General features: G+C 29.2%; 1 protein-coding gene and 1 long non-coding RNA gene across 5 annotated transcripts; one reads left to right on the top strand and one right to left on the bottom strand.

Annotated features, from left to right (window-relative positions):
* Window positions 1–3645: 3645 nt before the first annotated feature.
* LOC130451189 (sporozoite surface protein 2-like) lies at window positions 3646–20445 on the top strand. Of its 4 annotated transcripts, none has more exons than XR_008910690.1 (3): window positions 3646–3855; window positions 10460–10637; window positions 19434–20445. XR_008910690.1 is itself a non-coding variant. In XM_056790041.1 (3 exons), exons 1-2 carry the CDS (start codon window positions 3843–3845, stop codon window positions 15950–15952), a joined length of 888 nt encoding a protein of 295 aa, XP_056646019.1. In that variant the 5' UTR covers window positions 3761–3842; the 3' UTR covers window positions 15953–15970; window positions 19434–20383. The 4 variants fall into 4 exon arrangements, 2 of the variants coding, with proteins under 2 accessions (XP_056646019.1, XP_056646018.1); XM_056790041.1 differs by lacking the exon at window positions 10460–10637 and adding an exon at window positions 15078–15970 and having other exon boundaries at window positions 3761–3855; window positions 19434–20383; XR_008910689.1 differs by lacking the exons at window positions 3646–3855; window positions 10460–10637 and adding an exon at window positions 14887–15970 and having other exon boundaries at window positions 19434–19745; window positions 19857–20383.
* A 1258-nt stretch (window positions 20446–21703) lies between these two features.
* On the bottom strand, window positions 21704–23913 carry LOC130451190 (uncharacterized). Its single transcript, XR_008910691.1, has 2 exons — window positions 23729–23913; window positions 21704–22894 (listed from the first exon to the last, which is right to left on the bottom strand). It is a non-coding gene; the product is annotated as an uncharacterized LOC130451190 (long non-coding RNA).
* Window positions 23914–23942: the final 29 nt, after the last annotated feature.

The raw sequence follows: 23942 nt of genomic DNA, 5'->3' as shown, positions 1-23942 counted from the left end.
AAAATCGATTTTTTTTATGTGGAAACATTTACTTCCGGAGATACCGGAAGTGGTCATTATCTCAAGAAGATCTGTGTGTGATAATGCTTTACGCATACGCAGAAGAGTTTCTGTGAAAAAAGTATGCAAGTATCAAGAGATAAAATGAAAATTTAGAATTTCTATAAGGTTAGGTTAGATTATCTTAGGTTAGGCTAGGCTAGATTAGATTATGTTAGGTTAGGTTAGGTGGAATATCGAAAAATAACAAAAGATGTTGATAACGCGAGCATCAAATTGCAAATGAAAGTTGAATACTCCGCAATAAATAAAGCGTGCACTGCTGCCATCTACTGATTGAATTTAATTAATTTTTGATAAAAATGATGCATTCGCATACTTGTATCACAGAAACTCTTCTGCGCATGCGTCAATCATCATGACTTTCAACACACAGATAGATCTTGATGAGATTTATCGAACAAAGTTAGCCTTCCTGAAATAATGGCCACTTCCGGTATCTCCCGAAGTAAATGTTTCCGCATAAAATAGATCGATTTCTTGTAATATCACAATAGTCTATTTATAGAGTTTCATGGTGTATTTCGTGGGGTATCATACTCTTACCATGCTGGTCAACATACTTCATGGTGTCTAATTCATCTCATTTTTGTAGTAGAAATAGTTGTGCCTGTAATATAATGAAATAGTAGCGTATACTAATTAATAAATTAAAAGGTTTAGAAAACACAAACTTGATTAAATTATTAAAAAAAGGATTTGTCAAAAATTAGTTACCTAATTAAACATAACCTCGAAATGCGGAAGTTTTCGTTTGCTTTCAACACTCCTGGTTAGTTGATTCTCATTGCCAAAAGTCATATTTGCATAATATCTATCAAATGTATTAATAATTTCAAATAAAACTCCACATCTAATTTTTTTATAAGAAAATAGATTGTGTTGCACTTGACTGTGAAGCCAGAAATATTGAAGAACCTTCAAATAGAATTACAAATTACAATTACAATTACAAAAAATAGGCAATCCGCAATAATTTCATCTACATACCAATAGTTCCTTTCCCATATTTCTTGTTTCATTAAATTCAAAGAAAATAAGTGTTTGGATAAAATTTATTTTGAGTTCCATCACAATAAAATTCATAATGTAGATTATTTCTATATTTAACCGACCATTTTTTACTTTTTTCCATCTTAATATAGCAGTAGAATAATCATATAAAGGAAAAGTGAAAGTTTGTTGAATGAAACAATTATTTGAACTTTTTAATTTCACTTTCTATTGTTACTTTTATCTACAAAAGAAAAAAAAAGGAGCACTACTCGAAAACAACTAAAAGAATTGAATAAACTATAATAAAAATGTCAAATGTCAATTTTTGGCGAACGGTCTTTGCATATATTTAATACTCATATCTTGCTAATCCCCATAAGTACTGCCCACTAACAGAGACAACAACTGCGTTCTTATATCTCACTTATTCAGCTTGATCCGTTGTGCGCAAGCGTTGATACCGTATTCGGAAAGTGTAGTGGGAGAAATCACGCACGGTTAATTTTTTTCCATCAATTATGTTTATGTACGTAAATAAATATTATTTTAAATAATTAAAACTTATAATTATATTTTCAAAATTTCACATTCAATATTAAACATCTATGTATACAATTGTGAGCATGCTCCATTCTCGGACATGCGCACAGCATTTCATGTCTAAATGCCTTAGACAGATGTCTGTATGTCTGAACCGTTGAATCGTCATCCTTTTCCAAACCCCTACTAGCAATATAGTAGTTTTAAATATAAGGGTCTTACATACAAATAGTAGGGGTGATTTATGACACGTGCGCTTAATTATCTCACTCTGTCGCCACCAGATCGGCGTTATGATCGAGGAATAGAAACATTAAATATCCAACTACAAATGAGTTATAATGAATATGAAAAAGAAATAACTTGATTGGAACAAAGGTGACACTGTATAACAACTCGTCGATTTTAGGTTGTATGCTTTATGTCAAAATTTTCATTCCTATCCTACCCCCTTCCGTCTCTAGATAGCAGCGCCGTGCCATGACTATTTCAAATACTTTAAAACTGGACAACATGAGAACCACGCTGTTCTGTTTAAATTGATCTCAATTTCAAGACCTGTTTCATTCATGTTTTAAACGGGTATAATTATCCCCGTGAATACGAGGGTCTTTCAAGTTTTTAAAATCGAACAATAGGTGGCTTTAATGAGTTGTAGCATCACTGTATGTATGAATATTGTCATTGCGAAGCCAGTAGCAATTTAGAAATTAACCTTGAGGACGAATAATTCGAAAAGAAATTTATTTTGAACTTGTTCATTTCTGTTTCACATTTTGTAAAAACCTGTGTTATCTTCTTTTTTATAGTTTGAATATTTTAATGGATAATCGTTAAGGTTGAAATATTTTATAGAAAAACGTGAATGTTTCCAATAGGTGTATCATCCATAGTAGTTTGTTCTTTCCTGTACAGCACTAGTACACTATATTTTCTTCAATTGCCTTGTTACTAGCAAATGAAATATGTTTAAGCTCTATTTTAAGCGATGGCGCCAGCTGGTGAGCATAAAATGGTGGCACTCTTTTGATCGATTTTTTCCTCTCTCTGGCTCTCCACCCTAAACCGACAAGGATAGTGGAGATGGAGATATTGGAGGTACTATAAACAATTTGAATAAACAACCAACTTTTAGCAGATAAAGAATTGGTTTTGAGTGGCAAAGAGGGAGATTTATTGAGATTGGTTGAGGAATCTAATTATCTGATGACTCTGAGCACAACAACTCTTCTTCACAACATGTTTTCCACATCACAATGTCCTCCTGAGAATCGGAAGGTTTCTTTACAAAATCAAATAAGAAAGAGGATTATTCATAAAATATTAAAAAAATTAGAATGTCGTACAATTTTTTGGGTAAAAGAAGAATCGAATAATAATGGTTGCAAATTTTCACATTCAGAAACAGCAAACCGCTGACTCCACTGGAAATCTTCTAGATGTTCTTCAGTAACAGTTTCGTGGAAGAAATCGTGAAGCAATCGGTGATATATGCGGTTCAAAAAGGGGAAACCTGATGTACAAAACGCGGCACTCACCTCAACTCTTCGGCGCAACAGGTTTGGTTGCGACAATAACGCCATCTATAAAGATGATAAACTTTCTAAACTTGGAGCACTTGAAACTGTGTTTTGTGGAATTTGCTGTTTCGGAGTCGGAATCCAGTGTTGACGAAGCCATGATACCATAGATCCTTAGATTTTATATATATTATATTATTATATAATATATACATATATTATATAAATTTTATTGTTTTTTTTTTCAAATAAATGGTTATTTAATTATATCCTGCCTTTTTTTCGTATAGACTTGAATAGCAATTAAGGGGGCGCTGTAGAATTTTCAACACCTCTTGGTGATCTGAACCTTCCATTTTTCCTATTTCCCTTGCACCTAACCGATATGGTTTTTGCCGTGTTTATCTCCCATATTTAAACATTGTTGAAGTAATCAGGAACTGACCTAATAACCTTTAAAAATTTGCACATGCTTTAAAAAATATTAATAACATTGTATAAAGTTGAAATTTTCATATGTTGGCATATCATATTTCAAGAAGTCAACAATGACTACGTGCCAAAGTTTTGTTCTTTATATTGTTTGTTTTCTCTAAGGTCTAGCTAGTAACTAGATATCTCTCAGTTATTCGCCTTAATAATACAAAAAATTCAAACATTCCACTATTTTTTGAAATTAATATGTGCAAGATGTGTTATCTTCTTAAGAACGATTGATAGTAGCAGATGACTGCAGAAGGTAATGAGATAATTTGATATATAGATTGTAAATTAGTTTGTAACAGTTGATCATTTGAACCTCTAAACGAGTGCATAGTTTCCCTTTTGTAAATTATCTGACTTATTTCAAATTGAGCTGATATTATCAGCTTATTAGTTCTCAAATAGAATTACAAACTGAGACATTAATTTCATTATATTCCATGATGTAAATAAAGACTACAAGGTGTGCTATAGCGCACCAGCTCAAAAGCAGCCAATGAGAATTCGCTCCCAAATCGACGCGCCAATTTGAAATATTTGAATTGAATACATCATGTAAAGACTTCATGGTGTGCTATTGCGCACCAGCTGAGAAGCAGCCAAGAGAATTCGCTCCTAAAACGACGCGCCAATTTGGGAGCGAATTCTCAATGGCTCTTGAGAGATGCGCAGAACGAGTCGAAAATGAGCCCTGGGGAAGAACACGCACCTTGTAGTCTTTACATCATGTTATATTCCAAACTAAAATGAACTCGTCACTACATAAATGAAATAAAAATAAATTTGCAAATCTTAACCACGATGTTAATCACTAGGTACTAATGAAAAAACAAGGGAAACCTCTCCTCAAACTTTTCAGTCATTTGTCTAATAAGCTGAACTGAGTTATTTCCATTAAACAAAAGTTGGTGCTGCATCGGTAAAGAGGGAGGTAAATATCTAAATTCATTTGATGAGCTTTACTCAAATGAGTTCAAATTATCTAATATTTCATGCAAAAGAAACGCCTCTGTAGAATCAATAAATATTTTAATTTTAAGTTTAACAGATAATCTAATTACATTTTTACCTACATCTACATCCAGATTAACTTTATAACTATGCAAAGTAAGTAAAAGTTCCTGAAAATATATAGAAATAATTATTTGGTTAAAATTATTCTCTAAAGATTTGTTATGTAACACGTGTGCATATTTTGTATTCACGACCAGTGAGACCTAAATGATTTCACTTTCATTTCCACATATGGAAAGTTTTCTGCACCAGTTATACTTGGCTTTATTTTAGTACTAGATATTGAAATTTGATAACCAACACATTCAAATTTAAGTCAGAAAAACCTTTTTCAAAAATTGAATACGTAATAAATATGAACTATTTAAATGTTTTGCTTATGAATTTAACACAAAATGTAACTGCTCAATTATAAATTCAACTTTTTTTAACTCCAACTATTTTACATGTGTCCTTGTGAAGGACAATAAGTATTTGGTACGATAAGACACATGATTGTTCCAATGTTCAAATATTCCAATGAACAAACCCTTATGTAATCTGATTTATATCAATTTATTTTGGTTTATGGCTGCTGCACGCCAGTTCTCTATTCCTATTTTCTATTATTATTCTCTTCCTCTTAATAAGGATCTATTCACCCAGCTATCTTCGTCTATGCATCAGTGCTCCAGGTTTAATCTTTGATCAAAGCTATTGATCTGGATCTTCTTCAGATCAGAATCCCCCTGGTATTCACTCGCTTGTTCAGCTAAGTATTTGCCCAATCTATTTCTGAGGATTCTAGTTAGGACTTTGTATTCGACATCCAATAAAATGATACCCCTATAATTCTGTTATATCCCTCTTCTTATATACTGGGTAAATAACTGTCTTAACAAATTGGTTTGACATCTGCTTTTGTTATCATATATTTTTAATCAAATTATATATCGGCTCCCTCAATGGTTTACCACCATACTTTTCAACCTCAATCCTATCACTACTTAATCTACTTCTGTTTTCGATGGTGTTTCCCCTACCGAGACTGGTTCATTCGCTGTCTCTTCTTCAAACTCGTCTTCTTCATTCCTTCCTGTTTCGTCATTTAGCAGTTCATTGAAATAATCCCTCCACCTGTCAAGTATTTATTTTTTAGCCGTCTTTGTTTCTGTAATATTTCTTTCCGATCGTGTTTGGTATCTGATGTCTTTGTTTATAAAATGTTCTTGAATTTTCTCCAATTTTTCCTCCAAATGCTTTCATATCCTCTCTCTGCAATTTTATTTATTATTTGGTCTTCTCCAGTATTTCTAGTTCTTGCTGTGTTACACCTTTCATTGTTTCCTCGATCTCTGCCCTCTCCATCTCAAAATCCTCCCATGTTCGTTTGTTTTTCAGATTTGTCGTCTTTGCATTTTTAAATTTTCCCGCCACACCTTCATCCTTTGATACCCTTACGTCATATTTAACTAGATTCTCAGACTTTTCTCCATTCTTTGGTATTTGTTCTTTTAGTCTCATCACCAACCGTGTTCTGAGTCTGCATCTGCTTTTCTGTTACTTCTGACATCTGTTATCAATTTTGAATCTACTAGTGCATGGTCGATTTGATTTTTTATTCTGCCATTATTTTTTACCCCATGTTAATTAATGTTTTTAGTTAATCTATTTAAACCTGTCTCCTAATTCTGTTGGCCTATACCCCAGAACATACCCTAGGTGTGGATATAGGTTTGTTCTTGGCAGAACTAGTTCAGGAAGTGTACACTAAAGCGCTCTTTGTAGCAGAACCAGCGCTAGTGTCGCTGTTTTTTGTAGCAGTGCAAGAGAACTAGTTCACCCAGTTCATTGTACTGCTTGCACTGGGTCTAGAGTCAGTTCAGACAGTGCAGCGCAAGATAGTGCAATAAGTGTAATCTGGAAACGATGGTGCTACATATTCGTAATCGGACGAATCTAAAATATCAAAAAGTACTAAATCGTCTTCCATTATTGTTAATACTACAATACTCTGAACTATATCGAACTAATTCTATACACTCATGAACTGGCTTGCACTGGTCCAGTTCAGTACAGTTCCAGTGCAGCTATCAAGAACAAACCTTATGCTTTGTAGCCTATACCCCGGTTGGGGAAAACATTGGAATGTACATGACGCGTTTACAATATGTTTCACTATACTTCAAAATCTCAACTTATTCAAATAAATATATTTTCATGTAGTCTTCTACGTTTATTTATTTATTATTTATATAATTCTATGCACTTTAAGTTTCAAGAATAGTTTAGGTTCGTCTCTATAATACTTGGTTACGTTTGAACTTTTTTATATAGCGCGAGCGTAACAATTTGAAATCAATAAATTCTACAATATTCCAATACCTTGTAAAATAATGTTTATAGTGATTTAAACGAATATTTTTGTAAGCTATTGAGGTTATTGACCCTAATGTTTTCTGAGTTGGTTTCTGAGTCACAATGCCACTTAGTTTGAACATGTTGATAAAAAAATCTCCGAATAGAAACAACAAAAATATTTATAAAAATGAATATAAGAATCATGAGGAAGGTGTTGGAATTTGATAAGTTCTTTGCAAACAAAACTGATAGAATGTTTAAGTCTGATTCAGATACATTTCTTGTAGCTTATAAAAAATAATAAAAAATACAGTGAATTTACTTCTGCTGCCTCCATTTTGATGTGAAAAGCTGAGCTTTTTCTTTCTTTGTACCAACTAATTTTCTAACCTTTGTTAGAGAAATTAGACAAAAAATTATGAGATTTGGTACAGTTTAAAGTTAATATTTAAACATTGACCTGTAAGACTACTTATTAATGTTGAATAATGGTAAATAAAATAACGTAATTCGGTTAGATTTTCATTATCTTCAAAAAAGGACGCTAAAAAGTGGGAAAACATCCTTGTGTCTCCCCTTTTTCTCATGAAGAGTATAGAAATCAGCGGAAAAAAGTGAAACTGTAGTTCAGGAATTATCATTGCAATAATTACTTTTATCCTTTGTCGAAATGAACAAACATAGTTTCTTTTTGGCTGGAGTCTTTCCTACACTTTAGAACAATTTATCTACGGGGACCTATATGCAAATATGATATTTTAATGACAGCTATGCCTTTTAATCAATTTCTATAACAATTTAACTTGATAATAGACAAAAATTATTCTATAGAAATTATACTTCAACTCACCTAAGTTATACAACATTTATAAACAATCACATTGTTCCATTTGTTCTTATTATGTATGATATATTCTATTTGTCTTAAACATTTTTGTAAGACTAACTTTTTTTAATCAAATTAATTATTTTCCAAAGATTTTGTCTCATTTATTCAAATATTTTTTATATACAGCTTCTTCACCTGTTTTTTTATCTCATTGTTTTAAAAAAGTTCCATTCATTACTGTAAACTAATGAAAGTAGAAATTTTGCATATTTTTCAAAAATACTTCCTTTGAAATTTCATAAACTTATTAATATTCAAACTTTCTTCAACAATTTATATAATACTCAAAATTCTTTATTTGGTAATATACAATTTAAATCGCACAATAGAGCGTTTGAAAATAATTTTTTTAAAAAGGAAGTAACATCAAAAACAAATTATTTGTTAGCAAATGATAGATGAAAGGAAAAAACTTTAACTGTATACAAAAAGATGTGAACTTTTAAAATACAAATGAAACGAATAATAACTCAAAATTCTCTCTAAAACAATATCCATTTTTTTAAATAATAATTCCAAGAAAATGAAACCTAACCAGGATTCCATTACCTTTAAAACAAAATGGGTTGAAGTTCTTGTTTCTCAAATATTTTTTCAAAGTGTTTCATAGAAATAAAACTTATCATTTACATTAAAATTAATATTGAAATAAAGTAAGTTAAAATAAGAACATAAAACTTTGTCACACACTTTTCTTTTAAAAAAAGTATTGCATGGAAATAAAACTTATCACTTATATATTTGATATTTGTGGAAACTTAGAGAAGATTGTAAATATTTTAAACTTTTGCACTAAAAGTTATATTAAAACAAAATGATTTAAAATAGGAAGAGAAAACTTTTTTTGTAACAGAAGGTTTTGATCGAAATAAAACTCATCACTTATATATTTGATATTTTTAATACTTATGGGAACTTATAGAAGATGGTAACATAAAATGGTTTACATTAAAAATAATATTAAAACAAAATGAATTGAAAGGAGAACAAGAAACTTTTCTATCAAATACCGTTTCTATCAAGAAAGTATTTGATCGAAATAGAAGTTATCATTTACATATTTGATATTTTTATTACTTATGGCAACTTATATAAGATACAACATTAAATGTTTCACACTAAAAATAATATTAAAACAAAATGAATTGAAATGGGAAAAGGAAACTTTACTATCAAATACTTTTTTTATCAAAAAACTATTTGATCGAAATAAAACTTATCACTTATATTTTTGATCTTTTTAGTACTTCTGGAAGATAGTTAACATTAAATTTTTTACACTAAAAGTAACTTATACTTATGGCAAACTAGATAAATTTGTAGCATTAGATGTTCTACACTAAAAGAAATGAAACAAAATACTACCACTGCAACAAAAAACTTAAATTAAATATTTTTTCTATCAAAAAAATATTTCAGCACAATGAAACTTATCACATGTATATATTGGATATTATAATACTTATTAAAAATAGATAAAATTGAACATTGAATGTTTCATCCTAAATATATTAAAAAATATATAAAATAATAAAATCCAAGTGAGTTGAAACTTTTAATTTTTTCCCAAAATATTTTTCATCATTTATATATTATTTTTTTGTAAAGTTAATGAAAAACTATCTAAAATAAATACTCTGTTGTCAACATTCAATGTTTAACACAAAAAAATATATTATAATAATAGAACAAAAATGTTCTACAAAAAAACTGTGGAACATGATAATAAAAAAAACACTGGTTCAAAAAACCCTTTTTGGAATGTGCAGGTTTTTACTGTTTTGAAAGATATACCTGATTATTTCTTATAATCAATTCTGAAGAAACCCTTGCCTGAATTTAAGCAATTTGGTCCACAATCACAGGATTCACCATTACCACAATATAAAATGCAACCAGTGCATTTCCGTTTGCCACAATTACACTGCACAGATTTGGGTTGGAAAATAGGACGTTTGGGAATAGAATAATTAATCTTGATGAACATCCAACCATTATCTGTGCTAGTAAGAGCACATTCTGGATGAACACTAACTTTATTTCCATATGTTTCCAGCTGCTCATATTGATTAACACTGCTTTTCACTTCATCTTCTACTTTACTACAGTTTCGAAGTCCAATCCTTCTAGAAGAACCTTTGTAATGTGAGCTGTTAGAAATGAATCGACGACCACGACGCTTAGGTTTAACATAATCTATCCTGATGAAATCAAACCCATCTGGTCTATCTTCTTGACTAATGCGTTTTAAAATATTACGTAACTGCACAAACTCGCTTGTAACAGAGGGTTTACAAACACGAGGCTTTTTTTTAATATAATCAATCCTTATGAATTCCATGGTAATTTTCCGTTACCAAAAAAAAACACTGATTTTATCTTGCTATGATTTCAACGTTAAACATTTATTAGTAATAGTTTGAATACCTTCAAACTTTTTTTGCTTGGTAGTCTTATTTGTTTAAGAGATTCTACTGAACTTGCAATTGAATTGAGTGTGAACCAGAAATGATGATAATATGGTAGAAATAATAGATCTCAATCTTGATAATGAAAATATAGTAGATTTTGTCCAGCACTTCACTACACTTTATCTGAAGTTATTTTTTATTTTTAGTCAAAGTGTTATAACTTAAAAGTAATACGCAACTAAAAATATGAAACGTTAACAAAAAAACCGACGTTCAAATTTTACTGAAGGCCAAACGTGTTCCGTACTGCTGCCATAGATGTGATCAACAAGTACACGCAGTCTAGGATCTGATGAACGAGACTCATCAAAACAAATAATATATGTAATGTATAATAATGTATAAATAGTATATTCAATGTAAATAATTAAAAACCTCCCAATTTCAAGAATCTAGTAATATTATTAACATTTATAACACTTAGCTGTTTATCAAAAAATTAATTTTATGAGGAAATAATCTTATAGAAGGAACAGGAATTATAAATGGTAAATAATTCAGGATAAATTATTGTTAGATAATCTTGACAACGTACAAAATGTGAAAAAATCGTAAATTACATGACGTTAATTTCTATGGTTCTAGTAATTAATGTTTATGATTCCAACTAGATCTCGACAATGTAACGACATCTATCACATTATACACGACCTAATAATATACCGATGAAAATTTCATAACGAAAAGTAATTTTTTTATCAAAAAGAAAAATTGAATTGATTTTAAGAAATTTCTAAAAAACAATAATAATATACAAATTTGATTCATTATCTATGGATTAAGCGGCAAACTAATTTGTATACTGTCATGATAGTTCTTCTCTTTGATGATAGATGGAAAAGCATAATGGAATGTGCTATGTATGCTTGACCTTAAAAAGCAAAGTAATTATATAGAATGGCGCTGTTGTCAAGTAAACAAAGGGTGTAGAGTGAATGTAAATATGCCAAGTTAAAAAAAATTTATATCATAGTTCATTATTTGCAAGTTTCGAACAACTCGTAAACGTCGTAAAAAAGAATAAAAATAATGCCTGGGCGTAAATATTTGGCACTTTTTCCAAATTTTTAAATACACAAATTATTCTCCTTACCTCTATCCTCCATGTATATAGGGAAGGATACCACATATATAAATAGGTGTATTGTTTCAATGCCATCCATTTCAAAATTATTCAAATTATATGCAAATTTGGGCTAACTATTCACGTACCAACTTCTGCCCCCTGAGGGCCCTAATTAGAACACAAAAAATTTCTTTAAATTTTCATTTGCCCCATTGAATGGGGAGTCACCCTATTTAACTCACATTTGAAATTAATATTCGATAATTACCAATAAGTTCTAAGAAGAATCTCACTTTCACAGTCTTTGGAATATTGAAATTTCTCATGGACTCTATTTTACCAGGATTGGGTTTAATGCCTTCAGGAGTCACAATGTGACCAAGAAAAGTGACTTCTTTTGTCAGAAATTCAGATTTGTCTAATTGAATTTTTCAGTTTGCCTTTCGGAATGTTTCAAAAATTGCAGCAATGTAGATCAAGTGTTCAAAAAAAAACCTTGACCTTCATGGACAAAACCTTCCAAGAGTAGTGGTGCCAATACAATAAAAAGAACTCATTTCAAATCGAATGTTTGCCCTAAGCGAACCTTTACCACCACCTACTCTAATTACCAATAACTATACACTAATCCATGACCGATTTTTTCAATGTCCAAGAATTAATCAATTTTATTTTTTATGCGAATTTTTAATAGTTCTATAGGTTCTATATATAACAAGGAAAACTCAAAATTCACTATTTAATAATATGGAGTTATAGTCAAATAACAGATAATTATAAAATAAATTCAATTTTATTGAGTTTTTTTTTTATAAAAAAGTTACATTTTATTGATATCAAAAACAAATTATCTGGATTATTGTTAACAAAAAATGAGTAAAATTAAATAATTTCAATTTCGTAAAAATATTTTGAACATTTATAAATAAAAATTTATTCATTTAATAATATAAAACATAATAAAATAACTATAAAAGTTGATAGAGATCCAGTTTCCAAAGTTTTTTGTAATTAAAAGATGTCATTGTGTTATTAACACAAAAACAAATTATTTGAATTCTTGTTAGCAAAAAATAGATGAGTAAAACAAAATTCCATTTATATTTTATTCAAGTCAACATTTATTTACAGTAAAATAATCAAATTTATTTATTTAATTATATAAAATGAAATAAAATAACTGTAAAGTTTGATATAGATTTTGAGGAAACTGAACTTATGAAAAAGCCATTTAAACTGTTATGACAAAAAATATGTGCCTCTCCCAACTTAGTACTTTCTGAGCACTAAAAAACAACCCTATATGCGCGAACAAATTTTTTAAGTAAATTTGGGGTGCAGCTCCACTTCTAAATATTTACCTTTGATGTTACCAATACAATGACATCCTTCTATTACAATAAACTTTAGTAAATTAGATCTATCCTAAAATTTTGATAAAACCGAACATAGGAAACACCTTGCTGCCATGTTAACCCTAATATATTTGGGTAATATAGCGCCCACTGAAGAAATGAAATAAATTTTTATTGATGTATACAGAAATTATGAAACAGGAAACTAAAATTATGTTAAAAATGATTTCTTTTTTCAATTACCGTTAAAAAAAAATATTTCCTCTCCCTTAACATAACTTATTTTACTTGCTGCAGCAAAAAAATTTTTGGAGTAAATTTGGAGGGAAGCCCCACTTCTAAATATTTAATAAATAAATTATTTCAATTATAATTTGCAAAAAATGAATGACTAGAATAAAATTCCTTCCAAATTTTATCCAAAAAATATTTTGAACTATTAATTTTTGGTATGAACATTTTAGTGACATAAAACTAATCACCAACTCATGCAAATCCAATTTTCTGTAATCAAAGAATGTTATTATTAATTAATATCAAAAGCAAACTAAATATGCAAAAATTTTAACGAACATTTTATTCAGAAAAAACTAATTATTTGATATGCTAATGAACAAATTAGATGAAATATGAATTTTGTTGGTGATGTTAAATGTTTTACACTAAACGTAATAAAAAAAAACTATTATTATAATAAATGAATCCCATATTAACAATACAAATATGAAACGATATTTTGTTCCTTTAATTATTTTACTACCAATAATAAATAAAGTAGGAATTCTGTTAACAAAATAAATTCTTGAAATACAAAAAAATAAAACAGTAATAAAACAAACGCAAATCTGTGGAACAATATTGAATATTTTTAAGAAAGGAACAAGTAATTTATAAATAGAAATAAATAAAAAAGTAATTAAAAAACAGTACAATTACAACATAACTGTAAAGACTCACTTTGAAAGGGGTTTTAATTTACTCAATATTGATATATTTTAAGTCCCTCTTTCTGCCATTTCGTTTTGGAGGTACACATAATTTCCATAATTTCTTCTGTTCATTCGATTCCAAGTTCTGGTGTTGATTAGCAGAGCTTTCAAATGTATATTCTCGTTTAGTACATTTCTGAGATAAGATTGATCTCAATGTTCTGCATTGAGTAGTAGCTTTATTGATATTGCTTATACCTCTCAAAGGTTCTTTGGGATGTTGTCTTCGTTGAGGCTCAAGTGAAAACGATCTTGTGTCTTCGAATGTATATGGGCTATAGCTGGCCCCTTGTTTTGGACAAATAGTTATTTTCTTCCGTTGACTAGCACTGTTTTTAGATATATGTTCTACTATACCACGTTTCCGAGATACTTGCGATCTTAAAGTCATGCGTTGATTAGTACTGTTATTGTATGTACCTTCCTTCCGTTGTGGTCGCTCAGGAGCTACCATTATATTAGAAGCATCTTCATTTGAAAAATGTGATTCATCCAATGGAATTACAAAAGACAAGTTTCCTTTAGAAAAATTCGGTGGTTTTTCTGAAGTAGAAGTAGAGCTTGTGATAATACATTCTTGAAGTGAATTATCACTAGAGTTTGATATTGCAAATGACATTGTGGGGTATTATGTTCCACTTTAATCGCTTGTACTTGACTGACGCTATTTTTTGTTTTCAATTATTTCGTTTACAGAATAGTTTACTAGCAAACTAATTTATCGACACACGAATTTATAAAACTGTTGCGATGATTCGTTCTATAGACAATAGATGGAAAAGTATAATGGAATGTGCTCATGAAATTCCTTCCGGTATGACGTTTAGGATTTACCAATGATAGTCAACTTACACTTTTTACAAGGTCAAAAATACATAAACTATGCATTTCCATCTATTGTCAAAATAACGAATCATCGCAACGATTTTAGAAATACCTTCTTCCTTTGGAGGGTTAAAAAATTTAATATTATTTTTTATTCACGCAGTTCATTATTAAAAATGTCAACGTCTGTACAAAATAATCTAGTAAATAGAATTTATCCTGATGCTAATATGGCGATACTTATTCAACGCATTCCAGCAGACACTTATATTCACTCCTTTCTTCTTCCCTCCAAAATTCGCCGGTAAAGTAGTTTGCTACTAATTGAGTTCAAGCTTCAGTCGTATTCGAATATTGAATGTCGTTTAGTGCTTGTTTCATTTCGGTTGCTTTTGAAAGAAGTTATTGAAACTAAAAAGTGGCATCAATTGAGGTGGTAGAGAACATCCCAGAATGTCATTTTCAAGATTAAACTCTAGTGAAGATCCACTTCCAAAATGCAGTAACACAAATTCTGCTTCTGCTTCAGAGAATCCACACTCAGCTTCTGCCTCAGAGAATCCACACTCAGCTTCTGCTTCAGAGAATCCACACTCAGCTTCTGCCTCAGAGAATCCACACTCAACTTCTGCTTCAGAGAATCCACACTCAGCTTCTGCTTCAGAGAATCCACACTCAGCTTCTGCCTCAGAGAATCCACACTCAGGTTCTGCTTCAGAGAATCCACACTCACCTTCTGCTTCAGAGAATCCACACTCGGCTTCTGCCTCAGAGAATATACACTCAGCTTCTGCTTCAGAGAATCCACACTCAGCTTCTGCCTCAGAGAATCCACACTCAGCTTCTGCTTCAGAGAATCCACACTCACCTTCTGCTTCAGATGATACATATTCATCTTGTGCTTCAGATAATCCAAACTCACCTTCAGATATATTCGCAGATTTTGATTCAAATAATCCACCGATGTCTATTGATGAAATGGTAGCTAAGTTAAATCCAATTAATGACATATCATCGGATTCAAATGAAGATGCTCCTAATGTAACGGAAGAACCACAACCAAGAAAAAAAAATGTAAGACGTAGTTTCACTTGCAGTTCTACAGACGTAATGGAATTCTTAGCGCTATTGAATAAGTATACTAATCAACCAGGTGAAAAACCACAAAAAGTCCTTGTTAGTGAACTAAGAAAAAAATATTTTTGGAAACTACGAGAGGTTATCTGTGATCCTGAACAAGAACCTTTGGAAGGTAACAGCAGAATCGATGAAACCCATAAACGAAAATCCTCATCTGAACTCATTGATAATGATCCTGAGAACATGGAAAAGAAAAAACAATTATGTGTTTGTCCAGAAAGCACCTGCTCTAAGGAAGACTTTGAAAGTAAGAAGAATGATTGAATTAAAATCTCTTTCAAAGTGAGTTTTTACAGTTATATTGTAATTGTGGAAAATCACATTGTGCTGTTGTGCATTTCAAAAATTAGTTTATTAGTTATTTTGCTTTTCATGTGTCAAGAATTTAAAACATTTCATTTTGTCAACAGAATTTGTAATTTATTTAATTTATTATTGGTAGAAACATCATTTAGTTAAAGGAACAAAATAATAGTTTGTTCATTATGTTTAATGTAAAACATTTAATGTCACCAACTAAATTCATACTTCATCTAATTTGTTCATTGGTAGAATATTATTATTATTAATGGATTAATTTCATGTCAATAAAATGTTCATTCAAACTGTAAAACATTCTCATGAAATTGAAATTTACTTGAAAAAAGTTCAAATTAAGCTTTGTTCTAATCTATTCTTTGCATATTATTTTGATATTAATTAACAATAACATCCTTCGATTACAAGAAACTTCAGAAAATTGGATTTGAATTAGTTGGTGATTAGTTTTGTTTCATTAAAATGTTGATACCAAAAATTGATATTCGTTCAAAAAAATTTTTCGATGGAAGTTTTGATAGACTTTTGTTCTATTCACTATTTTTAAAATTAATTCAAATTGTTCTCTTTTGATATTACTAACACATTGACAACATTCCCTTACAATAAATTGGATTTATATTCATTTGTTAGTTTTGGAATTATAATGTAAAGTAATAAATAAAGAGATTTGAGTATATTACTATTTTTTCATTTCAGATTGTATAAATTGTTACAACAAATAACTTTTCCTTAATGTAACTATTTTTCTAGACTATCATTAAAGTAGTATAGCCATTGAATGAAAATTTAAATACAAAAATATTCGAATACTAAATATTTTCACATAACTCAACATTGACCAAGAAAATAGATTTGGAAAATGTGTATTTATTAATTAGATATTGAATTTTTAATATTTTCAATTAATATTTCAATTTTCAATTTTACTTCGCAATTGAATTCTATAAAATACTACAACGAATTTTTAATGTCTACTTCCACTGTGACATCTATATGTTAATGTTTGATCAACTGTATTGGACAGGTGGTCATTTGTCTGGTTTATATTTTCCTCTTACTTTTCTTATCTCTTTATATCAAAGCACTTGGTGAGACTAACCCATAGATGAATCACATCCTAGACTAACCTATTATAGAGTTTTAGAAGTAATTATACAGAATATACCCATTGGGTATGCATTTATGCTTGAGTTGACAATATGTGTTTACAATATTTGACACTATTGCATTTTATTAAAATGACCTAGAATTTTCTCCATGTAATTCCTCCATCCCTAAGAATAAAAAGCATGGAGGTATTTTTCATATCTTGTTTTCTTCTTTCTTCTAATTCGATGTCTTCTTTCTTCTTTTCTCCAAATTTCTGTTTTCTTACAAATTTTCTTTTATATTTTTGAATTAATCATAGCATTATTAAAATTATACAAATGAGTATAATTATTGTAAATAGTCCTATTGATACATGGTTTTGTGAATTGTGAATTTCATGAATTGGCTTTATATTTCTAGAAATTTTATTTATTTCATATAATTTTTCAAAGTCTATGTTGGTTAAATTTGAAGATTTAGAAATTTGATTATTTAAAAATTTGAAGTTTAATTTCGGTAATATTATTGATTTTCCTTTTTAGATTTGTATGTTAGTTCAGAAGATTTCACTTTCTATTTGAATGCTACAGAATTTTTATAATCGATGGATAACTTATTTTCAAATAACGGTCCAAAACACATTTAGAAATCACTTGATTCTGAATTTGGAATTACTAAAAGTTCGTTATTTGTCACTTCTTCTAATATAGTTTCTTGGAGATTTATTTCACTAACAACACAATTTTCAGCAGAGCGTCCGTTTAACAGTTCAATAGTACAATTGTTTTTAACTTAAATGTTTCTTTGCAGTAATATTTTTCTTCTAGCACTGGACATTCTTCTTTGATAAAAATAATTTCTTGATTTCTGGCCAAGTAAGGTTGAGGAGGGATAAATATCGTATGGTTTTGAATTATAGGGTATAAATGGAAAAATTCATAGGTTCTAGGTTTCAAGATTGGAACATGGGTAGCAAAAATTATTTTGGATTTGGAAAAGGTTAATTGTGAGCCCAGAAAGAGATAATACGTTAAAATATTATTAAATTTGGGATATAAAATTTCTTGACTCAATATAACAGATCTATGAATTGTATTTAATTTGGAAAATGTTCGCGCGTTTTCAATATTATCAATCAATGTAATTAAACTTTGACAGTCCAGATTAATCTGTGAAATGTTATAAAATTATTCAAAGTTATTATTTTATTTTCTATCGAAATGTGAAATTTTTCTAAATTATCTGAGAGTTTTTGTCGATTGTTCCATAGAGTCGTAATCGATTTATTATAATAATCAATTAATTTTTTGTGTAATGATATTTGCAAATTATTTGTTTTTGATTTTGTTGTAAAACATTTATAGCATTATCGTATCTTTCTTCATCATCTGAATCTAGAGTTCCAAAAAGCCATTTATCTATTTTTCCTACTACATTTATTAATCCTCTTTTTAATCTTAAATATGGATAAATGTTTTCTGATTTTTTATATCATCAAAATCAATTAAAATTTCTGTTCTGCTTAGTGATTGTTCATCTAAATTATATGATATAGGATTTGTAGCGTTCGCTTGAGATAAATTATTTTTTAAACTATAATAATATTGTTTCAGATTATTAATTTGTTTATGAACATATTCTAGGTCTATATAATATATAAAAGTATCCTTAGTATAAATAAGGTTACTGATTGCTAAATTAATGGGTAATAATAAATTGTTTACATTCGTAATTTCTATATCTTCTGTTTTAATCTTCTTGTAAATTAGTAGTAATATTATTATCGTTGTTAGTTTCATTTTTCTGTAACAAATTTTTAGTCTTAGTTTTAGGTTTTCTGATTATGTTTTTATGATAAGTTCCTTTATTTGTTTCTAATAATATTCCAGAGTCTTTTATCATTTCTGCTTTTTTAAATTTAGGTAATTTTTTTCTCTTTTTGTCTTTATATAAGCTGTAACTTGATTTGCATAAGAAGTGGGATCATTTCTATTCTCATTTCTTTTATTAATTATTTTTTCTTTAATATCAGCATTTCTATCTTGTAACTTTTTCATATAATAATTTTGATGTTTCTTTATGATTTTTAATATAATTTGATATTATTGAACGGTTATCTAAATCAAAAGGATCAGGATTATTTATGTGGCCTGGATTTACGCACCCACTGTGGCAACACCTGTGGCGGATTAACCTCTTATTTAGAAGTATTTATTGATGTTTGAAAAGAAGATTACCAATGACATTTTATATTTGAGGTTATCGATTTGTCACTAACACAATTTTTAAACGAATTTTCGGATGTCTAACATAAATATACCAAAAATGATTTTAGCTTCTCCTCATCAAGAAGATAGATCAGAAGACTCCTCACTTGCAGCAATAAAGTTAACAAAATATTATGAGATCGTAAGAACTAACGCTGATAACAGTTTACAAGAAATTCATCAAACTAGAATAAAATTATTAAGAAAGGAATTAGATCACATAAAAGAAACAAACTGGAAATACGAACCAGTGGATAAATTTATAGGACAATCGTCTAAATGACGAGGAATTGAAGTTTTGGTATAAAATAGGTGAAGATTAAAGTAGGTTAGAAGAATAGTAAATATTGATTCTAATAATAATTGAGCGATGATTATGGGTGAGTGGTACATTTATTTCTGGAATAACACATCAATTAACTAGATATATACATAAAAATATTAATGAAACAATGAATCACATGTTTTATAATGATCTTATTTTTCATAAGCTTTTCAGACACTATTATTCATAATTCCTGATGAGATTTGTAGCTGTCATGTTTAATGTAGGCCTGTTAACCACCATGGAAAGGTCTGTTTGAATAGAAGACATATATTTCTACATTTTTTCAATTATACATTTGATATTTGGTTATTTGCAATCTGCTTCAACCAAAAAACGACTTTCCACTTTTAATCATTAAAATTTAAATAATAATACATGAAAAATATTTAGTTGCCATGTATTTTTTGTGGTTGGTTAATGCAGATTTATTTTATAACATAATGATGACTTTTTAATCTAATTTGTAAATATTGTGATCTTTGTCCTATAGAAACAGCCTAACAATTATTTCAAGGAACTTCATATATATTATTCTTTTATATTATAGTGCTTTAGGTTTTAGACTACTGTAATATTTTGAATTTTTTCAAGTTAATCATTTTTTTAATGCAGTTTTTGCTAATTCAATCCAATTTTCAAACTTTTTTTTTCATAATCTAATAGAAATATTTTCTACTTTTTCCACTTTTACTTATATATGTATTCTTTATACCAAATATTGATATCAATAAAGAGTTTAAAAATAAAAGAAAGCACATTTTCCATGATTTTTTACATTTTTTTTGCATAGTGTACTATTTATCAATTAAATTTATAATTTTATAAAAAATTACTATATTTTAAAATAGTAATATCAATGTTAACACTTCAAATCCACCAGTTTAAGTTTTAATAGAATGCCGAGGTAAAAAGTTTCATTGGATTCCCAATCCCATTCACCAGAGTGTATTGGGAATTTGCTTTTACAGATTAATTATTATTATTATTATTATTATTATATATATATATATATATATATATATATATATATATATATATATATATATATTTATCGTTTGGATTTCCAAAGTAATGATCAATCATTGCACAATAGATGACAGAGTAACTGCAAGACAAATACTGACGGAAAGACTATGACAAGAAATATGTATTTGCTTTCCTCATCATGGTTCTCCTGCTCACAATAAATAGGATATTGAACGAAATTGAAAAACAGAATTATATCTATAAGTGTTTTGAATAAGTGGTCTCCAGTATCATTAGATTTATCTCCAAATTATTTGTTTCTTTGGGGATATTTAAAATAAAATTTTAATTGACATCCTTAAGGGAAACAATAATGGTGCTTGATTATTTTAGGAATTTCTCTTTTTTGTTGATTTTCAAAATATACTTTATTTCTAAGCCGTGTGGAGAATACATAATTTTTCCCAATTTAAATTATTTGTGATGTGTTTCATTACAAATATTTTTAATTCAGCAAATTTTCATTTCTATGGGTTTTTCTTGATATGATGCAATACAATGTGCACTGAAATGATAGACGAAATATTTTTTTATCAAGAGCATGCACGTTAAATATCTAAAACGACTTTCTCAATAATACTAGAAAATAAATAAATTAATAGACCTTTCTGGAAATTAGTTAAAAAAAACAATGTAGACAAATCGCCTGTGTTGAAAACAAACTCCAAAGGTTTTGTGAATTTGCCAAATTTTAGAATTCCATTATAACCGGCTTGACGGCTCATGTCGGGGACGAGTTAGTAACATTATGATTAGACTTGGTCATAGCAAATGTTGATAATCTTTTTATTTGTAGAATTTTTCTTACCCTTACCACAATTTAGTGTAATATTGAGGAGTGAAATTTAGATATTTTGATACAAAAATTGAGAATATAACGAAGATAATCGGTGAATGGCTTGCTTAATGAGGAGAATTTTGTGATCATAAACACATGAGAAGATTTTTGTCGTCATAAACACATTAAAATAATTAAAACAAATATTTTTGGTTAATATAAAAAAAATGTTATGTTTCGATTTAGCACCAGTGAGACAGGGTAAAAAAGTATCTGTGAGTATTTTTTAATACTTATGTTGTAGATATATTCGAAAAATAGTTGGTTCAAATTTTTAAAGGTTCATTCCACTTTAGTTTGCTTGACAAGATAGAATACAACGTGCAATGCAATGCAAGAAGCAATATTTTTTAATGAAAAGCATGCGCAGATGAAATTTAACTGTTTGTTTCATGCAAAATTTCGCATTTGTAACATTATTGGTTTGGTGTCAGTTTTATTTCGTTCAAGTTGCAATTCTACAAAGAATTGAGTTTATGATTCGCTGATATTACGTCTCTCGCTAAGGATTTCTCAATTAATTTATGTTCTATTTTCCTAAGGAGCTTTTCCAATGTTTGAATATTTTGTCGTCTTACTTTCATAGATAAACCCATGTTTCTTTCTCTGGGTTCTATCTAGCCAGAGCCTGGCTCACCATTGCTTAGATGCTGTTTTCTGTCCTTCAGACTCCATTGCATGCAATTTCTTGCATGTTGTCTTGCATAATAGGAAGCGGCCTAAAGACGTTAATAACCAGACTATAGTAATTTACATTGAAATTTAAAGCAGTAGATTCCAAATAAGTTATTTGAAGCTCAACACAGACCTTATAGGCACAAGTCTTGGAGTCGCTCTACTGCTTTCCTCCTATTTTTGCTCATGCCTGCTTCACGCCAGTTCTCTATTCCTCTTCTTTCTAAATATCTACATGCTTCTATCCATTTTTTCGTGGACGCCCTCTTTTCCTTTTTGCTCTTTCTTCACTTCACTTCACAAGGATCTTCTGACCCAACTGTCTTCATCCATTTTGGCTATATGCTCCATCCAAAGGAGTCTTTGCTCTGACCCCATATCCCATCTCATCTTGACCATACAGTACTTTGATCTCAGCGTTCGTTCTTTTTCTCCACTCGTTTTGCTCTTGCATTCCTACGAAAATCCTCTTTAATACCTTTTCTTTCCCATATGTTTTCTTCTTTTTTTGTTCATGATCCAACACTCACTATCATATAGTATAGTTAGTTTCATAAATGTAAATGTAGCTTTAGAAATATCTTAATAGTCCTCCAAGGGCTCCAAACGATTTTTTCCCTCTCGTCAGTCTTTTGTCGATTTCCCTGGTTTCACCAAGTCTACTAAAAGTATATATAAAAAATTAAAACTTGTTAAAAAATACAATAATAATTTAAAACTTCAAATATCTCGGAAACGACCAGAAATTGGAGTAGGATTGGTAAATACAATTTGATTCGATTTTTTATACAGACCTTGACAAGATAAAGAAAAATACTTTTTTATTTCTTAGTGCTTGTATTAACGGGTCAAAATAAAATTTAAACTACACGTGCGTCTCTAAAAGTTTACAGAAAACTTTTAATATCTGGATAACGGTAAGGTTTAGGTATAGGAAAGTATGCATTGGGTGGTTCTATTAAAAAAATTAAGCAATTTGATATTTATGAAGTTGAATTTTTATGCACACCCTGTATAAAATGAAAAATTTTTCAACATATATTCAAATACGTCTGATCTTGGTAAAAGTAATCGAACAAAAACCATTTTCATATATTTAAGGATATCCTCGTAAAAAAATAATTTATAAGGGTCTGCAAGGGTCAAATTTCTTACAAAAAATTAATAACCCAAAAAGTAGAACCGGAAATCGACCATCTTTGAAAATATTTTAGGTAAAAAGATCGTATCCAATAACCGAAACGTAGAAATTTTATGATTTTACTATTAAGTATTTTGCCATATATACATATAGTTTTAACTCGTCGTGAGACACCCTGTACATACAAATTATAGGAAACTACGTTTAAAATTGCGTCTACCATGTAAAAGCATTATTTTAATTACAGGAATATCTAGAAGTTGTGAAGTTAAAATTTCTATAGGAAATTAATTCTGTTATTAACACCCACCTCACTATAATTAGTATAATTAGGTTTTGGAATCGTGATGCTTACCTCCCGTTGAGGAAAATATTGTTTTTGTAAAAAATTGGAACTTTTAATAATAAACAAATTTTATGATGAAACAATTACCAATTGTAACACTTTTTATTATATATAGAATTTTCCCACTACTATAATCTGTTTTTATTTCGAAATTTCGTTGCGTAAAATAATTTTTAAAAAATACTGATTTTCTTGATGATAAGGTGAGTAATCTTCGGTAACA

Source organism: Diorhabda sublineata, chromosome X (assembly GCF_026230105.1).
Source record: "Diorhabda sublineata isolate icDioSubl1.1 chromosome X, icDioSubl1.1, whole genome shotgun sequence".
Taxonomy (NCBI): Eukaryota; Metazoa; Arthropoda; class Insecta; order Coleoptera; family Chrysomelidae; genus Diorhabda; species Diorhabda sublineata.
This window is presented reverse-complemented; position numbering and strand designations above follow the sequence as displayed.

Excerpts from the sequence above, each read along its gene's own strand:
- LOC130451189 (XM_056790040.1), top strand. The coding sequence starts at position 15,002 with ATGTCATTTTCAAGATTAAACTCTAGTGAAGATCCACTTCCAAAATGC.